Below are 22739 nucleotides of genomic sequence, written 5' to 3'. Positions count from 1 at the left end.
ATAGGATGCTTTATTCTTAGGCCGGACCGCGATCCTTAAACCAAATCATGGTATCAAGAACAGTAGGCCAATCAAATATTCTTTCGAATCACAACAATTATAATTAGAATATTGTCCATCCTTCAGCTGCACATTTAGATTATGAAGTTTTCAAGCGAGGAACTTAAGCTTGTAAGATAAATGACTTAATCATCCCTAAAAAACATGATAATAAACTTATATGATTCATTTGATCATAGATCCGGTAAAAAAGAGGGGCGACAAGCATGTGGCAAGCGATGGGCAAATAAATGCGATAAGCGACTGGTGAGCAAGTGTGATGGGCGAATATGTGTGGGTGAGTAAGTGCAATGGGTGATGAGAACAAGTGCAGAGACAAGTAGGTGCGATGGGCAACGGACAAACATGTCAAAAAGAGAATGAGAGGAGGAAATTGATTTATATATAAAATAATAATTTAAAAAATAAATAAAATTATTTTTTATTTTTTTTATTCACATTATTTTTTCATGTAACAACAAGTATGATTTTTTCCCATGAAGAGAATTAAAATTAAATATTTTATTTTTATAAATATAAAAATTTTAATATTATTTTAAAAAATATAAGGATTAAGATACTAATCATAGTTAACCAATAATTACCCTTATAATCATGTATATGACTTTTATTTAAAGAAAAGAACAGTATGCCAATGACTTGACATTTTGTACCCCAAACCAACGAACTAAGCTGCATTGTATCCCTTGTTCCAATCATTTTCTTTCACTATATTATAAAAAGTTTATGATATTATCTAACATATTTTATATCAACTAATGTCATTCTCTTTAAATTGATGAAAATTATCTATATCACTATTTATGTAACTTTTGAGTTTCACGTGTGTATATAGATTATAACTTCAATTATGAAAAAAAAGAAATATCATTAATTTTATAGGGATAAATATATAATTTTATCGTATAAAACCATAATACATCGTTATCCAACATGTTATATCACGTATGCTGATACGCGACATGGACCAGAAATGGGAGGCTGCGGCCGCGCAATATTAGCAGACAGAAGCCAGCCACAGCATCCACACTCATTCAATGCTGCGAAACGCCATGTGACCAGCCAGAGAGAGAGAGAGAGAGAGAGAGAGAGAGAGAGAGAGAAAGAGGGAGATCAGAGGGCTCGCCTGCATGCTTCAGTGACAATTCACACCTTTAGATCCCATCATCCCCCAGCGTTCAATCCCTGATCTACTTCTCATCCTCCTTCAGTAACGACAGCAACAAGAAGGTGGCTTTGGATATGATATATTGGTGGACGAGGGTCGGATCCGTGCGCTCTGAGCAGCAACAAAGATGAGGGAGCGGCAGCGGTGGCAGCCGGAGGAGGACGAGCTCCTGCGGGAGTACGTGAAGCAGTACGGCCCCAAGGAGTGGGGAATGGTGTCGGAGCGGATGGGCCGCCCCCTCCACCGTGACCCCAAGTCGTGCCACGAGCGCTGGAAGAACTACCTCCGCCCCGGCCTCAAGAAGGGCTCCCTCACCCCGGAGGAGCAGTCCCTCGTCATCTCCCTCCAGGCCCGCTACGGCAACAAGTGGAAGGCCATCGCCGCCCACCTCCCCGGCCGCACCCCCAAGCGCCTCGGCAAGTGGTGGGAAGTCTTCAAAGAGAAGCAGCTCAAGCTCGCCAACCAATCCGGCGCCGGCAGCGGCCGCCACCCGTACCCTTACTCCCACCACCCCGTACCGGGCGCGGCCTCTCCTGTCGCCCCCGCCGCCGCTTCCTCTAGCGCCTACGAGCACATCCTGCAGACCTTCGCCGAGAAACACGCGCTGCTCCGGGAGCCCCCCCTCCCCATCGACCACTGCTCCTCCCCCTCGCCCTCCTCCGTGCTTTCCTCCGCCACGGCCGCGGCGCCGTCCGTGGCGCTGTCGCTGTCGCCCCCGCGGTCGCCGGCGCTCGCGGCGCACCGGGTGCCCATCCTGGTGCAGATGTGCCAGGAGGTGGAGGAGGGTCGGCGGGCGTGGGTGCAGCACCGGAAGGAGGCGGCGTGGCGGCTGAGCCGGCTGGAGCAGCAGATGGAGACGGAGAAGGCGAGGAAGAAGACGGAGAAGGTGGAGGAGGTGGAGGGGAAGATACGGCGGCTGCGGGATGAGGAGAGGTCTCGGCTCGAGAGGGTGGAACGGGAGTGGAGGGAGAAGGTGACGCAGCTGAGGACGGAGGCGGAGGCCGAGGAAGCAAAGATGGCGGAGGCTTGGGCACGTAAGCAGGCGAAGCTCGCAACGTTGATCCGAAGAATCGCTGGTGACAGTGCTCGATTCTTTTCCTTTTCATGTAACGTAAGGTAGATCAGTACATGGTTTACAAGGCATTCTTTTTCTTCCTTCACTTCCTTCCTCCATTTTCAACGAGTGCTTGTAAGGATCGAGATGAACAAGAATCGCATCAGCTTTCGATCATTTAGTCCGTTCGCGTTCTACGTAAGATTGACTGCATGGACAAGGCGTACGTTCGTGATCTCGTCCTTCAGAATCTCTCTTTGTATTGCTGCTATATACATATTTCCTACGACATATAAATCTCTAATGCTTACGAGGATACTCGCAGAAACAAATCATGAGAAGCTAGCATATGTGAACGAAACTCTTTATATGCAGAATTACTCAACAGTGTCGAGCAATTTGTCAGCGTTGAGTTGATTTTGCCATTGGAGCAGATTTCAGCATCTGCATCACAAAGCAATAATCAAAGTATAAATTGCTCATTGTCTTGCTTTGTATAATCCAAATACTTCTCACAATCACAGAAAAAATCAAGTCAACGTAACCCAAGTTGACACTATAAATGATGTTATTATCTAAAATCTTGGATTAGCAATGACGAACTGAAATGAGTTGTTTCTTCTCCCACACGAAATCATGAACTGTGCACATAATCCTTAATATATAAAGCCAACAGCAGCTAATCTAGTGTTCAGAAGCTACACATCCCAGAGGCTTTTGCACTCCCTCCTACTTGTCTCTGTGGAATCTTAAGCTTACACTCGATCTAGTTTATAAGATCCATTAACAGCTGTTCTTAGATAACATCCCCAACCCAAAGTACCAATATCTGGTATCTGAGAAATCTTCAATCAGCTACTAATATATCCCTTACTGTCATATATAAAAGATTTTTTTCTCATTAGGAGAAAGAGAACAGGGGTGGTGGTTTCACACTGGTGGAGTGCTCCTCAGAGAGCTGAGCAATTATTTTCACCAGTAAAGGAGAGAGAGAGGAGAGGACAAAAGTTGAATTGTCACCGCCCGGAGTCATGGGGGGGTTAGAGGAGCAGCAGCAGGCGCAGCGAGGAAAGGGACAGGTCGCATGGATTGTAGGTCAGATGATGTATGGGTGGATAAATGAATGAATGCATGTGAAGCTCCCCTGCCCCCCTCTCCCTCTCTCTCCGTCCATCTGCTGACCGCTGCTGCTATTTCTGCTCCCAGAGGCCAAGCCGGGGCAGAGCAGCAGCAGCAGGCGCCCCTGGCGCGATGGGACGCTTCAGAGTGTCGTCCTTTTCGGGGCCACATCTCACAGCAGCAATAAAGAACAAGAGCAACGCATCGCCATGCCCTCTCTGCCTCGGTGTCCGCGAACGTCTGCGTCCATGGGGTCGCGGGACGCTGCGCTCCAAGGCGGGTATGGGCCGGAGTAGTCGGCTGCCCTGGTCGCGGGAGGAATCAATTATTTGCGATGGGCGAGAGGGAGACAGCGACAACTCCTACCGCCCATTCCCGACGCGTGACAACGAGAGAGAGAGAGAGAGAGGGGTTCTGCTTCATCCACCCCCACCTCGCACAGATCCCGAAACTGAGGGGGGCGGGTTGTGTGTGTGGGGCACCAACATTTATCCAGGCTCGTGAGACTGCAGCATGCGTTTGTCTACACGTAGATGGGAAGGGCAGGAAGAGTGTTGTCCACCACTAAAGGAATAATTTGAGGTATTCAATGGGTGCCGATGAGGTCCGTCATACATAATTACTCTCCTTGTCCACACATTGAACGGCTACTTATCTATCACATCCACTAAAGGCGTGTTGAATCTCGGATAACTTGGTCATATATTTGATTTCATCTAATTATAATTTTTAATTATTATTATTTTGATATTTAAACTTATAAAAGAGATTAAAATATTATAATCTATCATAAAAATAAATTAAATTATTTTCTATATTATATGTGAGTGATGTAGGATCATAATTATATTTTCGATGATGTTTAATCAAACAGTAAATCTATCACAAATATCTCAGCTGTGAATGAATCGAGTTGTTGGTTGTAAAGAGAGCTACTTTATGGTTTTATCATAAAATCTAGAATTTTTGTTTTTTTTATTATAGAGCATTTTATTTTTAATTTTTTGTAACAATATTTTTTTTTTCATAAAATGATATATAAATTCTCTAAAAAATACACATGGTCATCTTTGCCCATGTATTGGGTCTTTCAATTTCAACCAAATATGTGAATTAAAAAAAGATGATTATATTCTTTCTTTTTTTTCAATGCCATTGATGTCATATTTCCTAAGTAAGGCAAGGAAAAAAACTGAAAATTGAATATTTTAACAGTAAATAACTCTTAATGTCATATTTCTTCTTCCATTATATTAGCATTATTGGCCATGAGGATCATCTTCCAACACTTTTGTCCCCTTTAGAAAAATATCAAATTATTTGACCATCTTGACAGCATATTTGGATCCAAGAGTAATTAGAAGATCCAAATTTCTCACACACTTAGAACAATGTAATTGTTCCATGCTATTCGAAAAAATTTTGAGACGAAGGTACGTCAAGAGAAAATTCCCATTTGGGAGCTTCGGTGATGATAAGGATGTTATCAACATAAAATTAAAAAAAAAGAAGAAAAACGTCAATTTGATTTACACAAGCTCGTGGATAAGTTGGGATAGAAGTTTTCTGCCTTCAATAAGCCCGACAAACATGATCATCTTAAAGTTGATTTCATTTTAAGGTATTTACACTATCATCGAGTTCTTCTAAATTCTACATATATTTTCTTTATGAATACCATTCAAATATCATACATATCCATCTAAATTATATATATATATATATATATATATATTCTTTTATAAAATATTAATTTTTTATGTCAATCAAAATCCGAATCATGGTTTCAAAGACGATCATGACCTTGAATCTTTCACCTCTCTCTCTTTCATGGTGTTTTGATATGCAAAACACGTTAGTCATTTGGGTTTGCACCATCATATGGGTTTTAATTTGCAAGTCAAGTATGAACTTTGAGGAGACGTTAAGGATATAAATATAGTAACCCTTTCCTAATAGCTTAAACTTTTGACATCACTGATCACCCAAATCAAACCATTTATCACTCTTTCCATTCGGACGAGTAGTAGCCACGACTATGCTTTACCGCCTAAAACCTCGACCAGAAATGTTCATCACACTCCCCTTCCGTGACAATAATCTCTCTCTACTTGCCTCTTTTTTCGGTAGGAGAAGGATCTAACTTTTTTTTTTTAGGTCGGTGAAGGAGTAAAATTTATTTACAAGTATTCTGCCTTGCTGTTCTTAATACTAAATATTCTCTATTGCATTCTACTAAGAAGACGTACTCCTTGTTATGATACGATGAAACCAAAAGTCGGAGATTGAGTACAAATGAGTTGAAGAAGCATTTGATAAATTATCATTCACACAAATTTAACATCGGAGTACCTAATTTGTTATAATAGTCTCATATGGGCTTTGTTGATACTATGATATTTTTTTTCAGCCAACAATATTATCTCATAGTTTTCAACTTAGCCTATTCAAATATTGTCACTCATTAGTACATTCCTTAGATAAGGTTATAACTGTTTCAAGGTACTTTTCTTTATGACTAAGAAATGTATTAAAGAAGTTAGTTACTAGTTGTAAAACACTTAATTTCGAAATTTCCTATGCATGAAGGGTTGTTTCATGTACTAGTACTTATTTTAGTATTTAGCGGTTAGAAGGGATTTTTAGAAACTAATGATAGTAGAAGCTCTCTTAAACTCTGTATCTCTTGGATGCATCCTTGAGTAGTGAGTCTTTTGTTTTTAGTTCTATATACTTGTTTATTATCCTTAGGGTAGTAATCTTTCTACATCCCTTTGTGATTTTAAATCTGGTGGTGAGCTGTTTTTCGATCTTATTGAAGTATTATCGTGAGTTTGTTCCTTTTCTATTTCAAAAACTTATTCTAGCAAATACAACTATACTATTGGTTTTTCTATCAAAGTCTATTTTGTTTTACCCCCTCATTCTAAATCACCCCAGATATCAGTTTGGTATTAGAGCTAAATGTTAGAGATCATGGCAAGGTGGAATTGAAAAAATATAGTTGGTAAAGGTAGGGGCCACAAAGATGATGATGAGTCGTTAAGGCTGCAGCTACGAAGATTACTGCGTAGTCTATAAGAAAAAAATGAAATAATTGAAGAACTTCGAAGTAGAAACAACCAACGTGAAAATGATGTCCAAGAGTTTACTTCTGATGATGATACATCTCCTCACCCAAGGGAGTCGAGAAAATTTCGGGCAAGACATGCAGTCCAAGACGAGTGGTAGAACAAATACAACCCAAGATTAGATATTCCGAAGTTTGAAGATAAAATTAATGTTGATAACTTTATTAATTGGCTTAATACAATGGAAATAATTTTTGATTTTCATGAACCTTGAGAATAAAAGAAGGTAAAACTTATGGCTCTTAAACTTAGACGGAATGTATCTTTTTTGTGAGAAAATATGAAGAAACAAAGAGTAAGAGTAAGATCTTGATATGAGAGAAAATGAAAAGGGAGCTAAAGAGAAAATATTTACCTAACAATTATAGGCAAGAGATCTTTCTCAAAATCCGTGATTTGAAGCAAAAAGATCTTAGTATAGAGGAGTACATAGCAGAATTCAATAATCTTATGTTAAAAGGAGAGCTTGTGGAACTAGAAGAGCAAACCATTGCAAGATACTTATGAGGTCTGAAATATGATATTGCTAAAGTGGTTCAACTATAGTCATATTGGTCTTTAAATGATGTGAGCAAGTTGGCTTTAAAAGTTGAAAAGTAACATAAATTTAAAAATATTTCTTGGTATGAGTAAAAAAAAGGCTATACAAAAGGAGGAAATTTCAAACCTACTATCCAAAGCAAGGTGGTATCAAAGGTGCAAAACAAAGGTGAAGGACATACTAGCAACAAACAAACACATAATTCTTCCATACCAAGTAGTCAAAAATGCTTCAAATGTCATGGTTTTGGGCATATTACTTCATATTGTCAAAATAGGAGGATTGTAACTTTGGTTGAAGATCATAGTGATGGAGGAGAAGATGAAGTTGACGACAAACCAAAATACGATGATGATGAGGAAGAGGTTACTTATGTTGATCATGGTTTGTCTATTGTACTGTAACATAGCTTACAAGTGTCCTGTGTGGTTGAATATGAAAGTTGGGTGAGAAAGAATGTGTTTCACACTAAATGCACTTCTCTTGCCAAAGTGTGCTTGGTGATCATAGATAGTGGCAATTTTGATAATATGGTATCTTTGGAGATGTTGCAGAAGCTAAAGTTGGACACAATCCCTCATTCACATTAATATTATAAAAATGAAGTATAGTGTGATATTGCTCTTATGGATGCTTGTCATTTGCTGTTGGGAAGACTTTGGCATTATGATAGAAGGGTGTTGTACGATGACTACAAACATACTTATTCTTTTAAGGTGAATGAAAAGAAGATTATTTTAGCTCTATTATAACCTGTGGAAATCAGTGCACCAAAGAAGGAAGTTAACGCTTTTATGTCCTATGATGAATGTAAATGTGAATTAGACAGGGGTGGTTATGTTTTGGCTCTAGTGGTAGTAGAGGATGTTGAATTTCGGATTTTGATGATGAAACCAATCGATATGTGTTTATATTTTAATTTACGTTTTGAGTGACGCAGGATGCTTCGATCAGGATGAGACAATTAAAGTAGGAAAAATCATGTTGGGCCGGAGGAAAATGTCAGAAGATTGGACATCGGGCCGGTGGATCAGTCGACGTATCGACAGAAGGCTTCGGGCCGTGGATTCGGGCATCGGACCAAGAAAAGCGGATATTGCGCAAAGGATATCAGAGTTGCAGAGTCAACTAGCCGATTGGGCAATAGGCTGTAAGAGAGGACGATGTGTCGAAGAATCAGACGAAGCGTCAAGGGACCAATGACATGTCGGACAACTTGATTAATGCTTAGTATTAATTGTCTAGATTGAAGTGTGTTTTACATGTGCAGGATTAACTACGATAACAAGGTATGAAGCAAAATAAAGTCCCGGAGTCAGGGACGTAATTACGTTGGGAGTTCGAGAGTTCGTCGGAAGTCCGGACGTTCGTCGAAAGTTCTAGAGGAACCAACCGAGAAGTTTAGGAGCTTGCCAGAGAAGCTCATCAGAACTCGACTAGAAGATCATCGTGAAGTCCAGAAGCTTACCGGGAGTCTGCCGGAACATTGTTGAAAGATCGTTGGAAGTTCGCCGGAAGATCGTCGGAAGCTCATAGGAAGAATAGACATAGGGACTTGTTTAGCTTAGCAAATGTCTTAGGATTTCGTAGTTAGCACGTAATTAGGCTTGGATTTGGGCCAACCTAATTAGGGGCCAGCTAGGCCCATGTAAGAACTGTATTGGGCCCAATAAGAGGCCCAAACAGTGCCCCAAGAAATCTCATCATCATGGTACAATCTTCGAGACTATGTCAGGTGATGGTACCGCTAGTCTGGGTGGTTGTACCGTCCCTAATAGGGTGTCAGGCGATAGTACCGCCCAGGACAATGTCAGCGTCGATTGACACTAGGTGGTGGTATCGCCCAGTGCAGGCGGTGGTACCACCCGTGCTTGGGGAACTCGGGATGGGAAAGTTTTAGGCTCCAAGTTTGAATCAACTTGAAGCCTATAAATACTCCTCTCATCCCTGGTTAAAGCACACAAGTATTAAGGGAAAAAAAAAAGTATAGAAATGCTGCTGCAATCTTGTGTGAGCTCCTTTCAAAGATCTAGTGTTAGAATAGTTTGAGAGAGGAGTGAGTGGGGGTGTAAGGGTTATCTCCTAAACCCGATAAAAGGAGAATTGAGTATAAAAGGTGATTGGCCTTTGCCTATTGAAGGAAGGCCTCTAGTGGACGTCGGTGACCTCATCGGAGGAGGAAGCGGAAAGTGGATGTAGGTTACGTTGACCGAACCACTCTAAAACTGTCATGTTCTCTAGTTTGCATTTTATTCTTGCTATTATCTTACTGCAAACCTCTTTAAGTGTTTACTGCCTTCAATTCATTACGTACGCTTTCAAGTTAAGTTTCCGAAATTGATTTTTCGTTTGAAACGATTTTTATCGTACGAAGTTTTTCAAACCGATATAGTTTTTACCGCTGCACTAATTCATCGCCCCTCTTAGTGCCGACCCCTGATCTAAACAATTGGTATTAGAGCCTCATGATTTCTCATTTGGATTAACACCCAAGAGAAATGGCTCATTTCGGCTTTCAAGAGGGTCACTCTCTCATTCGTCCTCTCTTTTTCAATCGGATGGACTACACTTATTGGAAAACTCGAATAAGAGTTTTCTTGCTTTCGATTGATTTAAATTTATGGAATATGGTCAAAAATAGTTCTCAAATGTCTTCTTTTCCAATGAACCATTGGAATGATTTGGAGAAGAAGATGTTTTCTCTAAATGCAAAGGCTATGAATGCCTTATTTTACACCCTAGATAGAAATGAGTTTAATCATATTTCTATTTGCGAAACAATTTTTGATATTTGGCGCACTCTTGAAATCACACGAAGGAACTAGCAAAGTTAAAGCTTTGAAAATTAATTTTTTAATACATGATTTTGAGCTTTTTCAAATGAAGCCGAGCGAAACCATTGTTGACATATACACTCGTTTTACGGATGTCGTCAATGGTTTAAAAGCACTTGACAAATGTTTTTCGAATTTTGAACTTGTAAACAAGATTTTGTATTCTCTTAATAAAAGTTGGGATTCAAAAGTAACGACAATTCAACAATTAAAAAATTTGAATACCTTTCCCATTGAAGAACTATTAGGGTCTTTAATGACCTATGAAATGACGTACAATGCACGTAAATAACTCAAGAACAACCTTCCAAAGAACAGGAAGGATTTGAGATATAGAACAATTAAAGATCACTTGAGCATAAGCTTAAGTGATGGTGAACTTGAACTACTCATGAAATTTAAAAAGTTCATAAAACAAAAATTAAAGAATAAAAAGAACACAACTATTTACTTTGAAAGTAAGAAGAAGAACAAAAATTAGAATGAATCGAGCTCCTCCGAAGATGAGGAGAAAATCAAGAAAGGCGAGGTGGCAAACTATGCCTTAACGACTTTCGACGATGAGGTAATTGAAACCCCATTAATTTACTTCGAAATTACAAGATGCTTTTCATGACATATTTTTTTTAGTTTAGAATTAATTTTTCTTGAAAATTGCATGTTTAAAAATGAAAATACAAAAATTATGATCATGCTAGTAATTTTAAAAATGATAATGAAAATTATATGTTTTATGTTAATGGAGTAAAAAGTTAGATTTAAATCTAATGATGATTGTATGAATGTTTTTTTAAGAAGCATTAATGTGTATCATGTTGATTTCTGTATTATTTCTCGATTTTGATTAAAGATGCTTTATGTTTAATGAAATCATGCTTAATGATTTAATAATATAATAAAAATATTATATGTTTTGATACCATGATTGACGACTTTATGCATGAGATTTTAAAGTTATACATGATGATTTTTGTGATTTATTGGTCTTGATGGTTTTTATGACGAAATTCACTTTTTGATCCTAAAAGTTGATGCATGTTTTTATTTGCAATAAAAAGATAAACGCATACTTGTATGAAACCAATAACTTAAGATGAAACATCTCTATCTTATTGATTTTTCAATAAAAGATTAATGAATCTATGTATATTATGTTTTTGTGAATCTCTTGGACTATGAAAATGATTTGATGAATTTGAATGAGTTTTATCGAAATCATAATCTCTCATTAAATCTTTTATATGAATCAAGATTTTTCATGATCTCCTAAGAATTCTTTACATTATTTATTTAAGAGAAGATTTGTTAAAATGAATCACGGTTTCTCTTGATTTTTCAAAATTATAATTTTTATGATTCATAATGAATTAAGAGATATTATATATGAATCAAGATCGTTTATGTATTCTCTTATGACATCTCTTAAGGTTTATGACTTGAATTTTATTATGTAAAATTCTTTGAATTTATGAAGTATATCTCATCACCAAGTTCTTTTTGATATTCTTCATGTGATGATATGAATGCATGAAACACTCATGATATTATTTTGATGCATGCAATGATGAAATATTCATGATGAAAAATTGTTTTGATATTCATGACTTGATTTTTCATCTTTGTTACATTACCTTTGTCATAATTTGAAAATTGATGTAAAAGGTATTCCCCTCTTTTTGACAATGACAAAGGGGGAGCAAAACGGGCTAGAAAGCATATTTGCTAGCTCACACAATTCAAGAAGAAAGCAAAAATTACACTTCTTAAAAGAGAAGAAATTGCTATCTTGAACATCACCAAGAATTACCAGAAGATGCAAAAATATGCTATCTTACACATCACAAAGAAAAGCAAATATGCCAACTTGCATATCTTTAAATTTGTTAACTTGTATGTTATAAAACTTGCATATTTCACGAAGCAAGTATTGCTTTCTTGAACATCTCTAATTTTCTAGCTTGCACAATGTAGAATTTGCTATCTTAAACACTACAAAGAAGTTTTATCATGCCTATCTCAAGAAGCAAAAATGCTAAACTTACACATCTAGCAAAATTTATAAACTTGTAAAACTTTAAATTTTTGCTCGCTTGCATGATGATAAAAATGGATATTATGTTTTTCATGCAATGTATTGAACTTAGATATCTCAAACCCTTGATAGTTAGAACTTCTCCTTTTTGTTAATGATAAAGGGGGAGAAGTATGTTGATGTCCTACATGATTTGATCATGACATGTTGCTTGGATTTTTGAATCCAAGAGTTTCTATCAATACGACATATTGATAGGGGGAGTTTGTTTAAACTCCAAGAGTTAAGGTTAACTCCATTATCGATAATCGATTGATTGTCATCATAAAAAAGGCAGAGATTGTTGAATCTCAGATTTTGATGATGAAACCAATTGATATATGTTTATGTTTTAATCTGCGTTTTGAGTGACGTAGGATGCTTCGATCAGGATGAGATAATTAAAGCAGGAAAAATCATGTTGGGCCGGAGGAACATGTCAGAAGATTGGACGTCGGGCTAGTGGATCGGTCGACGTATCGACAGAAGACTTCGGGCCATGGATTCGGGCATCGGGCCAAGAAGAGCGGATATTGTGCCAAGGATATCGGAGTTACGGAGTCAACTAGCTGATTGGGCAATAGGCCGTAAGAAAGGACGATGCGCCGAAGAATTGGACGAAGCGGAAGGGACCAATGACATGCCGGACAGCTTGATTAATACTTAGAATTAATTGTCTAGATCGAAGTGTGTTTTATATATGTAGGATTAACTACGATAGCAAGGCATGAAGCAAAATGAAGTCCCGGAGTCAAAGATGTGATTACGTTGGGAGTTTGAGAGTTTATCAGAAGTCTGGACATTCTGTCACGGACTTAGCTGGTTTTGCCTAAGTCGTGCATCACCCTTGCGTGTCTGTTCACAAAGGTCAGCCTTCCCGAAGCCTTCCATTGTCCCTTAGGACCCACAAAAGAGAAAACAGGTGAGAGAAAATGCCTCACTGGGGATCCACAAGCAAATATTCTAGGAAACACTTCATAGATAATGCAAATTACAAACAGACTTTACAAGCTCTGAATAGTTGCACAACAAAGGGTCAAAATGGTCCATTATAAATCGAAAATCTTTCACACGTGTCCACATGACACAACCTTTATTTACAAGCCTAAAGCGGCCACCAACCCAACTAAAATAGGACTATTAAGCCTTTGGCCATCCCTCTATATGCTGTACAAAGCATGAACATACCAAAAGGCACAGACATACATAAGCATTACATCAAACATCTTATTTTGAAGTTTGTCCGTGACATTCTCCCCCACTTATTCCTTCGACGTCAATGTTGAAGCCTTTGCCGACACTGCAACTCCTTGCCTTTGTTGAGTCTTCAATCTTCTACTCCAATTACAATGTGCCTCTTGGCTCCTAGCTACTCTCCGCTACTATTTTTGAGTAATCGAACCTTTGATCCGCCATGCTGCTTCAACTCACCAATGACTCTGACTCTGGTGTGGGGTTGGCTGAGTTGTGTTGATCCTTGTTGATTCCTGCGGATCCTCCAAATGAAGGAAAAGACCATCCTTACTGCGCTAGTCTCTCAAATGCCTCATGCTGCTTGAATTAGGTGGATGCTTGTTGAAGCTTTGAACGAGCATCGTCTCGTAAACTTCTGAAGTTTTGGGTCCTTCCTCTACAAAATTTGTCCATTGACTCTTCTTTCACTTAGTTGTCACTTCCAAGTAGGTTCACATCACTTCCACTTTTGATTGGCACTTCGTTGGAAGAATAGACATAGGGACTTGTTTAACTTAGCAAATGTCTACGGATTTTATAATTAACACGTAATTGGGCTTGGATTTGGGCCAGTTAGGCCCATGTAAGAACTATGTTGGGCCCAATAAGAGGCCCAAAAAGTGCCCCAAGAAATCTCACCGTCATGGTATAGTCTTCGAGACTGTGTCAAGCGGTGGTACCGCCAGTTTGGGCGATTGTATCGCCCCTGGTAGAGTGCCAGGCGATGGTACCGCTAGTCTAGGTAGTGGTATCGCCTAGCACTACCTCCCAAGCGGTGGTATTGCCCAGCGTAGGCAGTGGTACCGCCCATGCCCGGGGAACCCGGGATGGGAAAGTTTTAGGCTCCAAGTATGAATCAACTTGAAGCCTATAAATACCCATCTCATCCCTGGTTCAAGCACACAAGTATTGAGAGAAAAAAAAGTATAGAAACGTTGTTGCAATCTTGTGTGAGCTCCTCTCAAAGATCTAAAGTGTTAGAATAGTTTGAGAGAGGAGTGAGTGGGGGTGTAAGGGTTATCTCCTAAACCCGATAAATTGAGAATTGAGTGTAAAAGGTGATTGACCTTCGCCTATTGAAGGAAGGCCTCTAGTGGACACTGGTGACCTCGTCAGAGGAGGAAGCCGAAAGTGGACGTAGGTCACATTGACCGAACCACTGTAAAACTGCTATGTTATCTGGTTTGCATTTTATTCTTGCTATTATCTTACTACAAACCTCTTTAAGTGCTTACTGCCTTCAATTTATTACGTACACTTTCAAGTTAAGTTTTCAAAATCGGTTTTTCGTTGGAAACGATTTTTATCATACGAAAATTTTCAAACTGATATAGTTTTTACCGCTGCACTAATTCACCCCCCCTCTTAGTGTTGACCCTTGATCCTAATAGAGGAAAATGAATAACACAAGGAGACATTAGCAATCATGAAACCAATTCGTGAGGATTTTCAAGATGTTGTATAAGAAGAGATTCCACATGGCCTTCCTCCTTTAAGAGACATCCAGCATCATATTGATCTTATTCTGGGGGCTATTCTACCTAATAAAATAGAATACAGAATGAGTCTCAAGGAGTATGAAGAATTTTAAAGGCAAGTTGATGAGTTGGTAAAAAATGGGTTAATTCGGGAGAGCATGAGTCCTTGTGCGGTTCCTGCCTTACTAGTGCCTAAAAAGGATGGTTCTTGGAGAATATTCGTGTGTGGATAGCTGCACCATCAACAAAACTACAGTGGATTATCATTTTCTTATTCAAAGGTTAGATGATTCAGTTGATCAATTGTGTAGTGCCTCTATTTTCTCTAAAATTGATTTGAGGAGTGACTATCACCAAGTTGTTGAATCTCGTATTTTGATGATGAAACCAATTGATAATTGTGTTTATGTTTTAATCTACGTTTTGTGTAATGTAGGATGCCTCGATCATAATGAGACAATTAAAGCAGAAAAAATCTTGTTGTGCTGGAGGAACATGTCAGAAGATTGGACATCGGGCCGGTGGATCGGTCGACGTATCGACAGAAGGCTTCGGGCTGTGGACTCGAGCATCGGGCCAATAAGAGCAAGTATTATGCTAAGGATATCGGAGTTGCTGAGTCAACTGGCCAATTGGGCAATAGGCCGCAGGAGAGGACAATACGCCGAAGAATCGGTGAAGCGTCTAGGGACCAATGACATGTCGGACAACTTGGTTAATTGCTTAGGATTAATTGTCTCGATCAAAGTTTTGTTTTATATGTGCAGGATTAACTATGATGAAAGTAAGACATACAACAGGAGTTACGCTCGAGTCAAGACTATGATCACGTTGGGAGTTCGAGAGTTCGATGGAAGTCCGGATGGTCGTCGGAGGTTCTGCGGGAACAAATCCGAGAAGTCTAGGAGCTTGCCAAAAGAAGCTCGTCGGAACTCGCCAAGTGGATCATCGCAAGTCCAGGAGTTTGCTGGAAGTTCACAGGATCATCACCGAGTGTTCATGGGATGATCGACGGAAGTTCGCCGGAAGAAACGATTGACGCACCGGAGCAAGTTGCAGTAAATGTCTTAAGAAATATCGTAGTTAGCATGATGATTAAGTTAGAAATAGGAGGTGATCCCATTAACTTAATCTTGGGACAATTGGGCCCTTGATAGACCCAAATTGGGCCGAATGGATCAGCCCATTCAGACCCAAATTTCTTGACTAGCGGTGGCACCGCCCAGGGCTTAGTCTCCGAGCTAGGCTGGGCGGTGGAATCGCCTGAGCTTTGTCTCTGAGCTCTGCCAAGCAGTGCAACCGCCCCAGTCAAGCGGTGGCACTGCTTGGGCTCAGTCTCCGAGTGAGACTGGGCGGTGCAACCGCCCCTGACAGGCGATGGAACCACCAGAGCTCGATCTCCGAGCTCTGCTAAGCAGTGCAATTGCCCCTGATAGGAGGTGGCACCGCCCAGAGGCTCAATCTCCGAGCTCTACCAGGCGGTGCAACCCTCAAACCCCGGAATTCTAGGAGTTGATAGTTTTGAGCTCGGAATTCAAACTGGTTTGGGGCCTATAAATACCCCACCCTTTCAGTAATGAAAGGGCAACAAAAGGCACAGAAAATCCAATCTTACTATGTGATCTTTAGAGTTCAAAAGTTTTGTATAGGCTAGAAGTTCTCCTCCCTCTTTTCTTCCAAGTTTTGAGCTTTCAAGAGAGGAGAGAAATTCTGTAAGGGTTGTCTCCTAAGCCTGTCAAAAGGGGTGAAACTGTAAAAGGGTGGTTGGCCTTCGCCTATTGAAGGAAGGCCTTTAGTGGACGTTAGTGACCTCGTCGGAGGAGGAAGTCAAAAGTAGATGTAGGTCACGTTTGACCGAACCACTCTAAAATCTGGTTTGCATTTTCTTTATGGTATTTATCTTAACTGCAAACTACATTCCTTACTTTACTTCAAATATGTTTCCATAAGCTTTCAAAGTTATTATCTGCACGAAATGATATTTACATCGAAATCGGATTTCAACGTACAAACGTAGTTTCAATCGTCGAAAGTTTTCCGCTGCACTAATTCACCCCCCCCCTCTTAGTGCTCTTGATCTTAACAATTGGTATCAGAGCCCGATATTTCTTATTTTGGATTTACACCTGATAGAAATGGCTCGTCATGGCTTTTAAGAGGGCTTATCGGTTGTTCGTCCACCATTGTTTAACGGATTGGACTACACTTATTGGAAAACTCGAATGAGAGTTTTTTTGATTTCTATGAATTTGGATTTATGGAATATTATTGAAAAAAATTTTCAAATTCCCTCTAAAATGATGAACGAATGGTCGGATTTGGAGAAGAAGTATTTTTCTTTAAACGCAAAGGCTATGAATGCCTTATTTTGCGCTTTGGACAAAAATGAGTTCAATCGGATTTCTACGTACGAAATGACTTTTGATATTTGGCAAACACTTAAAATCATGTACGAGGGAACTAGTAGAGTCAAAGACTCGAAAGTTAACATTTTATTGTATGATTTTGAGCTTTTTCGAATGCAATCAAGCGAGACTATAGGCGACATGTACACCCATTTCACGGATGTCGTCAATAATCTAAGAGTTCTTGGTAAATCTTTTTCGAATTTTGATCTCGTAAGTAAGATCTTAAGATCCCTTCCAAAAAGGTTGGATCCTAAAATAACTGCAATACAAGAGATAAAAAATTTAAATATTTTTTCACTTGAAGAACTTATCAGCTCATTGATGACATATGAAATGGTGCATAATGCACATGATGAACAAAACAACCTTCCAAAGAATAGGAAAGATTTGGGACATAGAACATTTGAAGACTACTCGAGCATAAGCTCAAGTGATGGTGAACAAGAACTACAAATGAAATTTAAAAAATTAATGAAACAAAATTTTAAGAACACAAAGAACGGAACTACTTGCTTTGAACGCAAGAAGAAAAACACAAAGTGGGATGAATCGAGCTCCTTCGAAGACGAGGAGAAAATCAACAAAGACGAGGTGACAAACTACGCCGTAACCACATTCAACGATGAGGTAATCGAAACCCCTTTAATTTATTTTGAAATTACTTGATATTTTTCATGATGCAATTTCCTTTTTTTTTTGTTTAGAATTAATTTTCTTGAAAATTACATGTTTTATAATGAAAATGAAAGAAAAGGAATCATGCTTATCATTCTAGTAATTTTAAAAATAATCATGAAAATTATATATTTATGATAAACAAAATAATTAAAAATACCTTATGAAATCATGCTACATGTGGTTAAGAAGTAATAATGTGTATCATGTTTGATTAACATTGTTGAATGGTATCATGTTTGATTAATTAATTTCTCGATTTTGATTAAATGAAATCATGTTTGATTTGAAGTAATGCATAATGATGTAATGAAAATATTAAATGTTTTTGATACCATGATTGACGATTTTATGCATGAGATTTTAAAAGTTATACATGATGATTTGGTTTTGATGGTTTTTATGACGAAATTCATTTTTTGATCCTAAACGTTGATGCATGTTTTTATTTGGCATAAAAGAAAAGAACACGCATATATCAAATAAATCACATGAATTAAAACAACTAAAAAGTGGAAAGGTTTCTTCTTGAAAAATTTATTTTTCTGACTTTATTGATTTTTTAAAAAGGGAAATTAATGAATTTATTTTACCAATCTTGTGAATCTCATGAAAATAAACATGATGAATATTTTGAAAATAAATGAGAGTATCATGCATTTGGTCTTAATGATTTCTCTTGAACATACTTTTTGAATCATACTTGATGATGAATATCAAGATATTAAAAGGATGTTATCATGGAATCATGCTTGATGATTTGTTTTATAAAATTTACTTTTCCATCTTAAATGTTGACACTTGTTTTATTAAAGGTAAAGGCATGCTTATAAGAGGCAAATCACATGAATAGAAATTTATAAAAATGAAATGCGATCCTCTATCTTATTAACTTTTCAATAAATCTATGCTTGTCATGTATGAATTTATTGAATGTGATTTTGAGGATGATTTCGGATTTCACAAATACTTAATTCATACTTATGACATGAGATACATTTTAAATATGAATCATGTTCAATGCTTCAATTTGTTAGGATCGGAGCGGTACTAAGAGGGGAGGGGGTGAATTAGTGCAACTGATTAAAACGTCGGTTTTGGAAAATCTTTCGTATAATAAAAACCGAACTCAGAAGTGCTTAACATGAAAGCATGTTCGTAAAGGTATGCAGCAAAAGTAATGAGGAAGTAAAGCATGTATGAAGGTTTGTTGTAAGGTAAATAGCAATAAGTAAATGCAAACCAGAGAACACGCCAATTTTATAATGGTTCGGTCAAATGACCTACATCCACTTGCGAAGCCTTCTTTGATGAGACTCCCAACTTCCACTAGCAAATCACTTTGAAGGGGAAGGACAAATACCCCTCTTACAACCTTTTACAAGTGGTTCACACTCTTATAGATTTTCAAAGAGAATGAGGGAGGTGAACACTTAAACTATTAAAAACAAGACTTGCTAAAGACTTTGCTAAGGCTTTATCTCAATCTCTAACTTCTCAAAGGTTATGTTCTCTACTGAGAATTGAGGGGTATTTATAGCCCCAAGAAGATTCAAATTTAGGCTCCAAATTTTGAATTCTCTTTGGTTTCCGAGGTTGGCAGTGCCATTGCCTGTCGGTGGCGGTGCCACCGCTTGTCAATTTCAACATTGACAGAGTTTTGGCGATGCCACCATTGGAACTCTTGGGTTCTAGGCGGTGCCACCGCTCGAAATCTCGGGTGCCGGGCGGTGCCACCGCCTAGTCCGGCGATACCACCGCTTGATACTTCATGCTCTGGGCGGTGCCACCGTCTACACTATTTCAGCTTATTGGTTGGGCTCCAAACTTGGCTCTAACAAGTTCGAACTCGGGCCCAATTGGCCCCTAACCGGGTATAGGATTAACCCCTAATCCTAACCCTAATTACATGCAAACTATGAGCTTAAGAGATAGTCCTAAGCAAGTTTTTAACCGGCAACGTCAAGTTTCCTTTCGGCGAGCTTTTTGGCGAACTTTCGGTCGACTTCCGATACACCCTCGGATTTCTTTTAGCGGACTCCCAGCAGGCTCCCAATCTTATGATGAGTTCAGCGAGTAGCCGAGCCTTCTCGGTGATCTCTGCAAACCTTCGATGATCTCTTCGACGGACTTTCGAAAACTTTGACAAGTCCCTGATTTCTTCTCGGTTGGTTCCGGTAGCATCTCCGACGAATCTTCGGACTCTCGAACACTAATAGAACTTAACTCCGGTAGACTTGCTTTATGTCGTCAAGCTATCGTAGTTAATCCTGCACATGTAAAACAAAAGTTCGATCTAGACAATTACTCCTAAGCAATTATTCAAGTTGTCTAGCATGTCATTTGTCCCTCGACGCTTCGTTCGATTCTTCGGCACATCATTCTCTCTTGCAGTCTATTGCCCAATCAGCTAGTTGACTCCACAACTCCAATATTCTTGGCGCAATACCTGCTTTTATTGGCCCGATGCCCGAATCTATAGGCCGAAGCCTTCTATCGATACGTCGACCGATCCACCGGCCCGACGTCCAATCTTCTAATATGTTCCTCCAGCACAACATAATTTTTCTACTTTAATTGTCTTATTCTGATCGAGGCATCCTGCATCACTCAAAACGTAGATTAAATCATAAACACATATCAAGTGGTTTCATCATCAAAATATGAGATTCAACAATCTCTCCCTTTTTTATGATGACAACCACTTGATGACGGAGTTAACCTTAACTCCCGGAGTTTAAACAAACTACCCCTATTAATATGCTATATTGATAGAACCTTGAATTCAAGTCGAATTCAAGTCATTGCAAATGTTCATCGTGAATATTTGCAACACGTCATGAAGCTTAACATGATCATACTTCTCCTCCTTTGTCATCAACAAAAAGGAGAATTGTCACTTTTTATGTGTTTGAGATATGAATTCAACTTATTGCATGATAAACATAGTACCAAATTTTATCATCATGCAATTTAGCAATTAAAGATGTGTAAGTTTAGCATTGTTTGGTTTTCTTGAGATAGCAACCGTTTACTTCTCTTTAGACTACAAGCTAGCAGTTTTTACGATATGCAAATTTTGGTACATATAAGCTAGCAAAAAATTTTGAAAGCAAATGCAAGATAGCTTTCTTGTGTAATCTCATGATTCTTGCTTCCTATTGCAATGTGCAAGTTGCAAGTTTTCAAAATATCCAAGTTCAATACATTGCATAATTAATATAATCTCCTAGTTTTATCTTCATGCAATTTTGCTATCATCATAGATATGCAAGGTAGTATGATAGCAATTTCTACAACATATAAGCTAGCAAATTTTACTACATTTTTAGAACATGCAAGCTAGTAGTTTTGAGATGTTCAAGAAAGCATCCCTTGCTTCTTGAAATACGTAAGTTTGCTAGAATTGCAAGTAAGCATGTTTTGCTTCTTGAGATAGGCAAGATTGCACATTTGGTATGCAAATTTATAGTATGCAAGTTATCAACTTTTACACATAAAAAGTTAGCAAAAAGATATGCAAGATGGACTATTTTGCCTCTTTTCAAAATATGTAACTTAGCACATATTGCTTCTTTGAGATTTGCAAGATAGCACTTTTGCTTGAGATTACAAGATAGCATTTCTTGCTTTTGAGTTGAGCAAACTAATAAGTTTTGCCCTTTTTGCGATGTGTACGTTTGTAATTTTTTTGCTTCTCTTATCTTGTGCAAGTTAGCGATGTCCCCCTTTGTCGTTGTCAAAAAGAAGGGAAGACCCTTTACATCAATTATGACAAAGGTAAGTATCAATCTTATTTGTGTATTATTATATTTTCAAATTAAAATATACACATTTTTAAAAACCTTATATTTCATTCATGCACGATATTGAATAAATCGATTAACATTATGAGGATATCATACATGATACTTAAAATTTTTAACTATTTATCAATATTTTGATCATGATACCAAACATTCATCATTTAGAGCATTCATGATACAAAACATTAAATCAACATTTATAATACATCATTTTAGCAACAACTCATAGTATTTTAAATCATGATTTACATCATATGCAATACATCACATCATAATTAGAAAGCACAAGTATTGCATGCATCATTGCAAATCATAAATGTTTCATATCATGATGGTATCAATTTTGTCAAATTATATCCTACCATGCATGATCAAAATTTCTCCTCATTTTATCATTGAAAATAAGAAAGAAGTAGGGAAGAGCATAAAAGTGTAAAATATTTCAATCATTTCAAGGCATTTGTATCATAGATATAAAGAAATCATATCATCAAAGATAAGACAATTTGAATACTAAAAGACATAATTCATTTGATCAAATCTCTTCTTTTTATAAATAACAAAAATTATAGGTGTACAAAGAAGAGATTGTGATTAAAAAAGAATCTCAAGTAGTAAATCCAAGAAATCAAGATCATAATTTGAATACAAACTCATTTAAATTCAAATCGTCAAATTCATCAAAATCTCAACATTATTTTCAAGAGATTCAAAATGGTATACAGAGATTTATCATAATAATAATCAAGATCAATAAGATAGAGAAAAATAATTTTTCAAGGAAAAAATATTTTCCTCTTTTTAGTTGTTTCAATTCATATGATTTTATTTCATTTATGCCAAATAAAAACATGTATCATGTTTAAAACCGAAAGTGTAAGATTTATTACAACAAAGATCAATAAGGCACTTCCATTATAGTAAAAATCAATAATCCGTAAATCGCAAGATTCATCATGCATAATTTTAAAATTTATTAAGCATGATCATTATGCATGACACTAAAACATGGTTTCAAAATGTTTAATATTTTCATTACACAATTTCATCATTATGCATCATCATATTTTAAAATTCGAACATGTACAATTTCAAAACTATACCTTTCATTTTTCATGCATGATACAAATAACTCAATCATCAATATGGGCATATCATACA

At 37.8% G+C, this 22739-nt stretch overlaps 1 protein-coding gene across 1 annotated transcript; it reads left to right on the top strand.

Annotated features, from left to right (window-relative positions):
- The first annotated feature begins 1087 nt into the window (after nucleotides 1-1087).
- LOC135594309 (protein rough sheath 2 homolog) lies at nucleotides 1088-2463 on the top strand. Its single transcript, XM_065084704.1, has one exon. It carries the CDS (start codon nucleotides 1356-1358, stop codon nucleotides 2346-2348), a length of 993 nt encoding a protein of 330 aa, XP_064940776.1. The 5' UTR covers nucleotides 1088-1355; the 3' UTR covers nucleotides 2349-2463.
- The last annotated feature ends 20276 nt before the right edge of the window (nucleotides 2464-22739 follow it).

This window comes from Musa acuminata, chromosome BXJ1-9, assembly GCF_036884655.1.
Source record: "Musa acuminata AAA Group cultivar baxijiao chromosome BXJ1-9, Cavendish_Baxijiao_AAA, whole genome shotgun sequence".
NCBI lineage: Eukaryota > Viridiplantae > Streptophyta > Magnoliopsida > Zingiberales > Musaceae > Musa > Musa acuminata.
Note: the sequence above shows the minus strand (reverse complement) of the source record. Positions and strands in the feature narration are given on the sequence as shown.

Excerpts from the sequence above, each read along its gene's own strand:
- LOC135594309 (XM_065084704.1), top strand. The coding sequence starts at position 1,356 with ATGAGGGAGCGGCAGCGGTGGCAGCCGGAGGAGGACGAGCTCCTGCGG.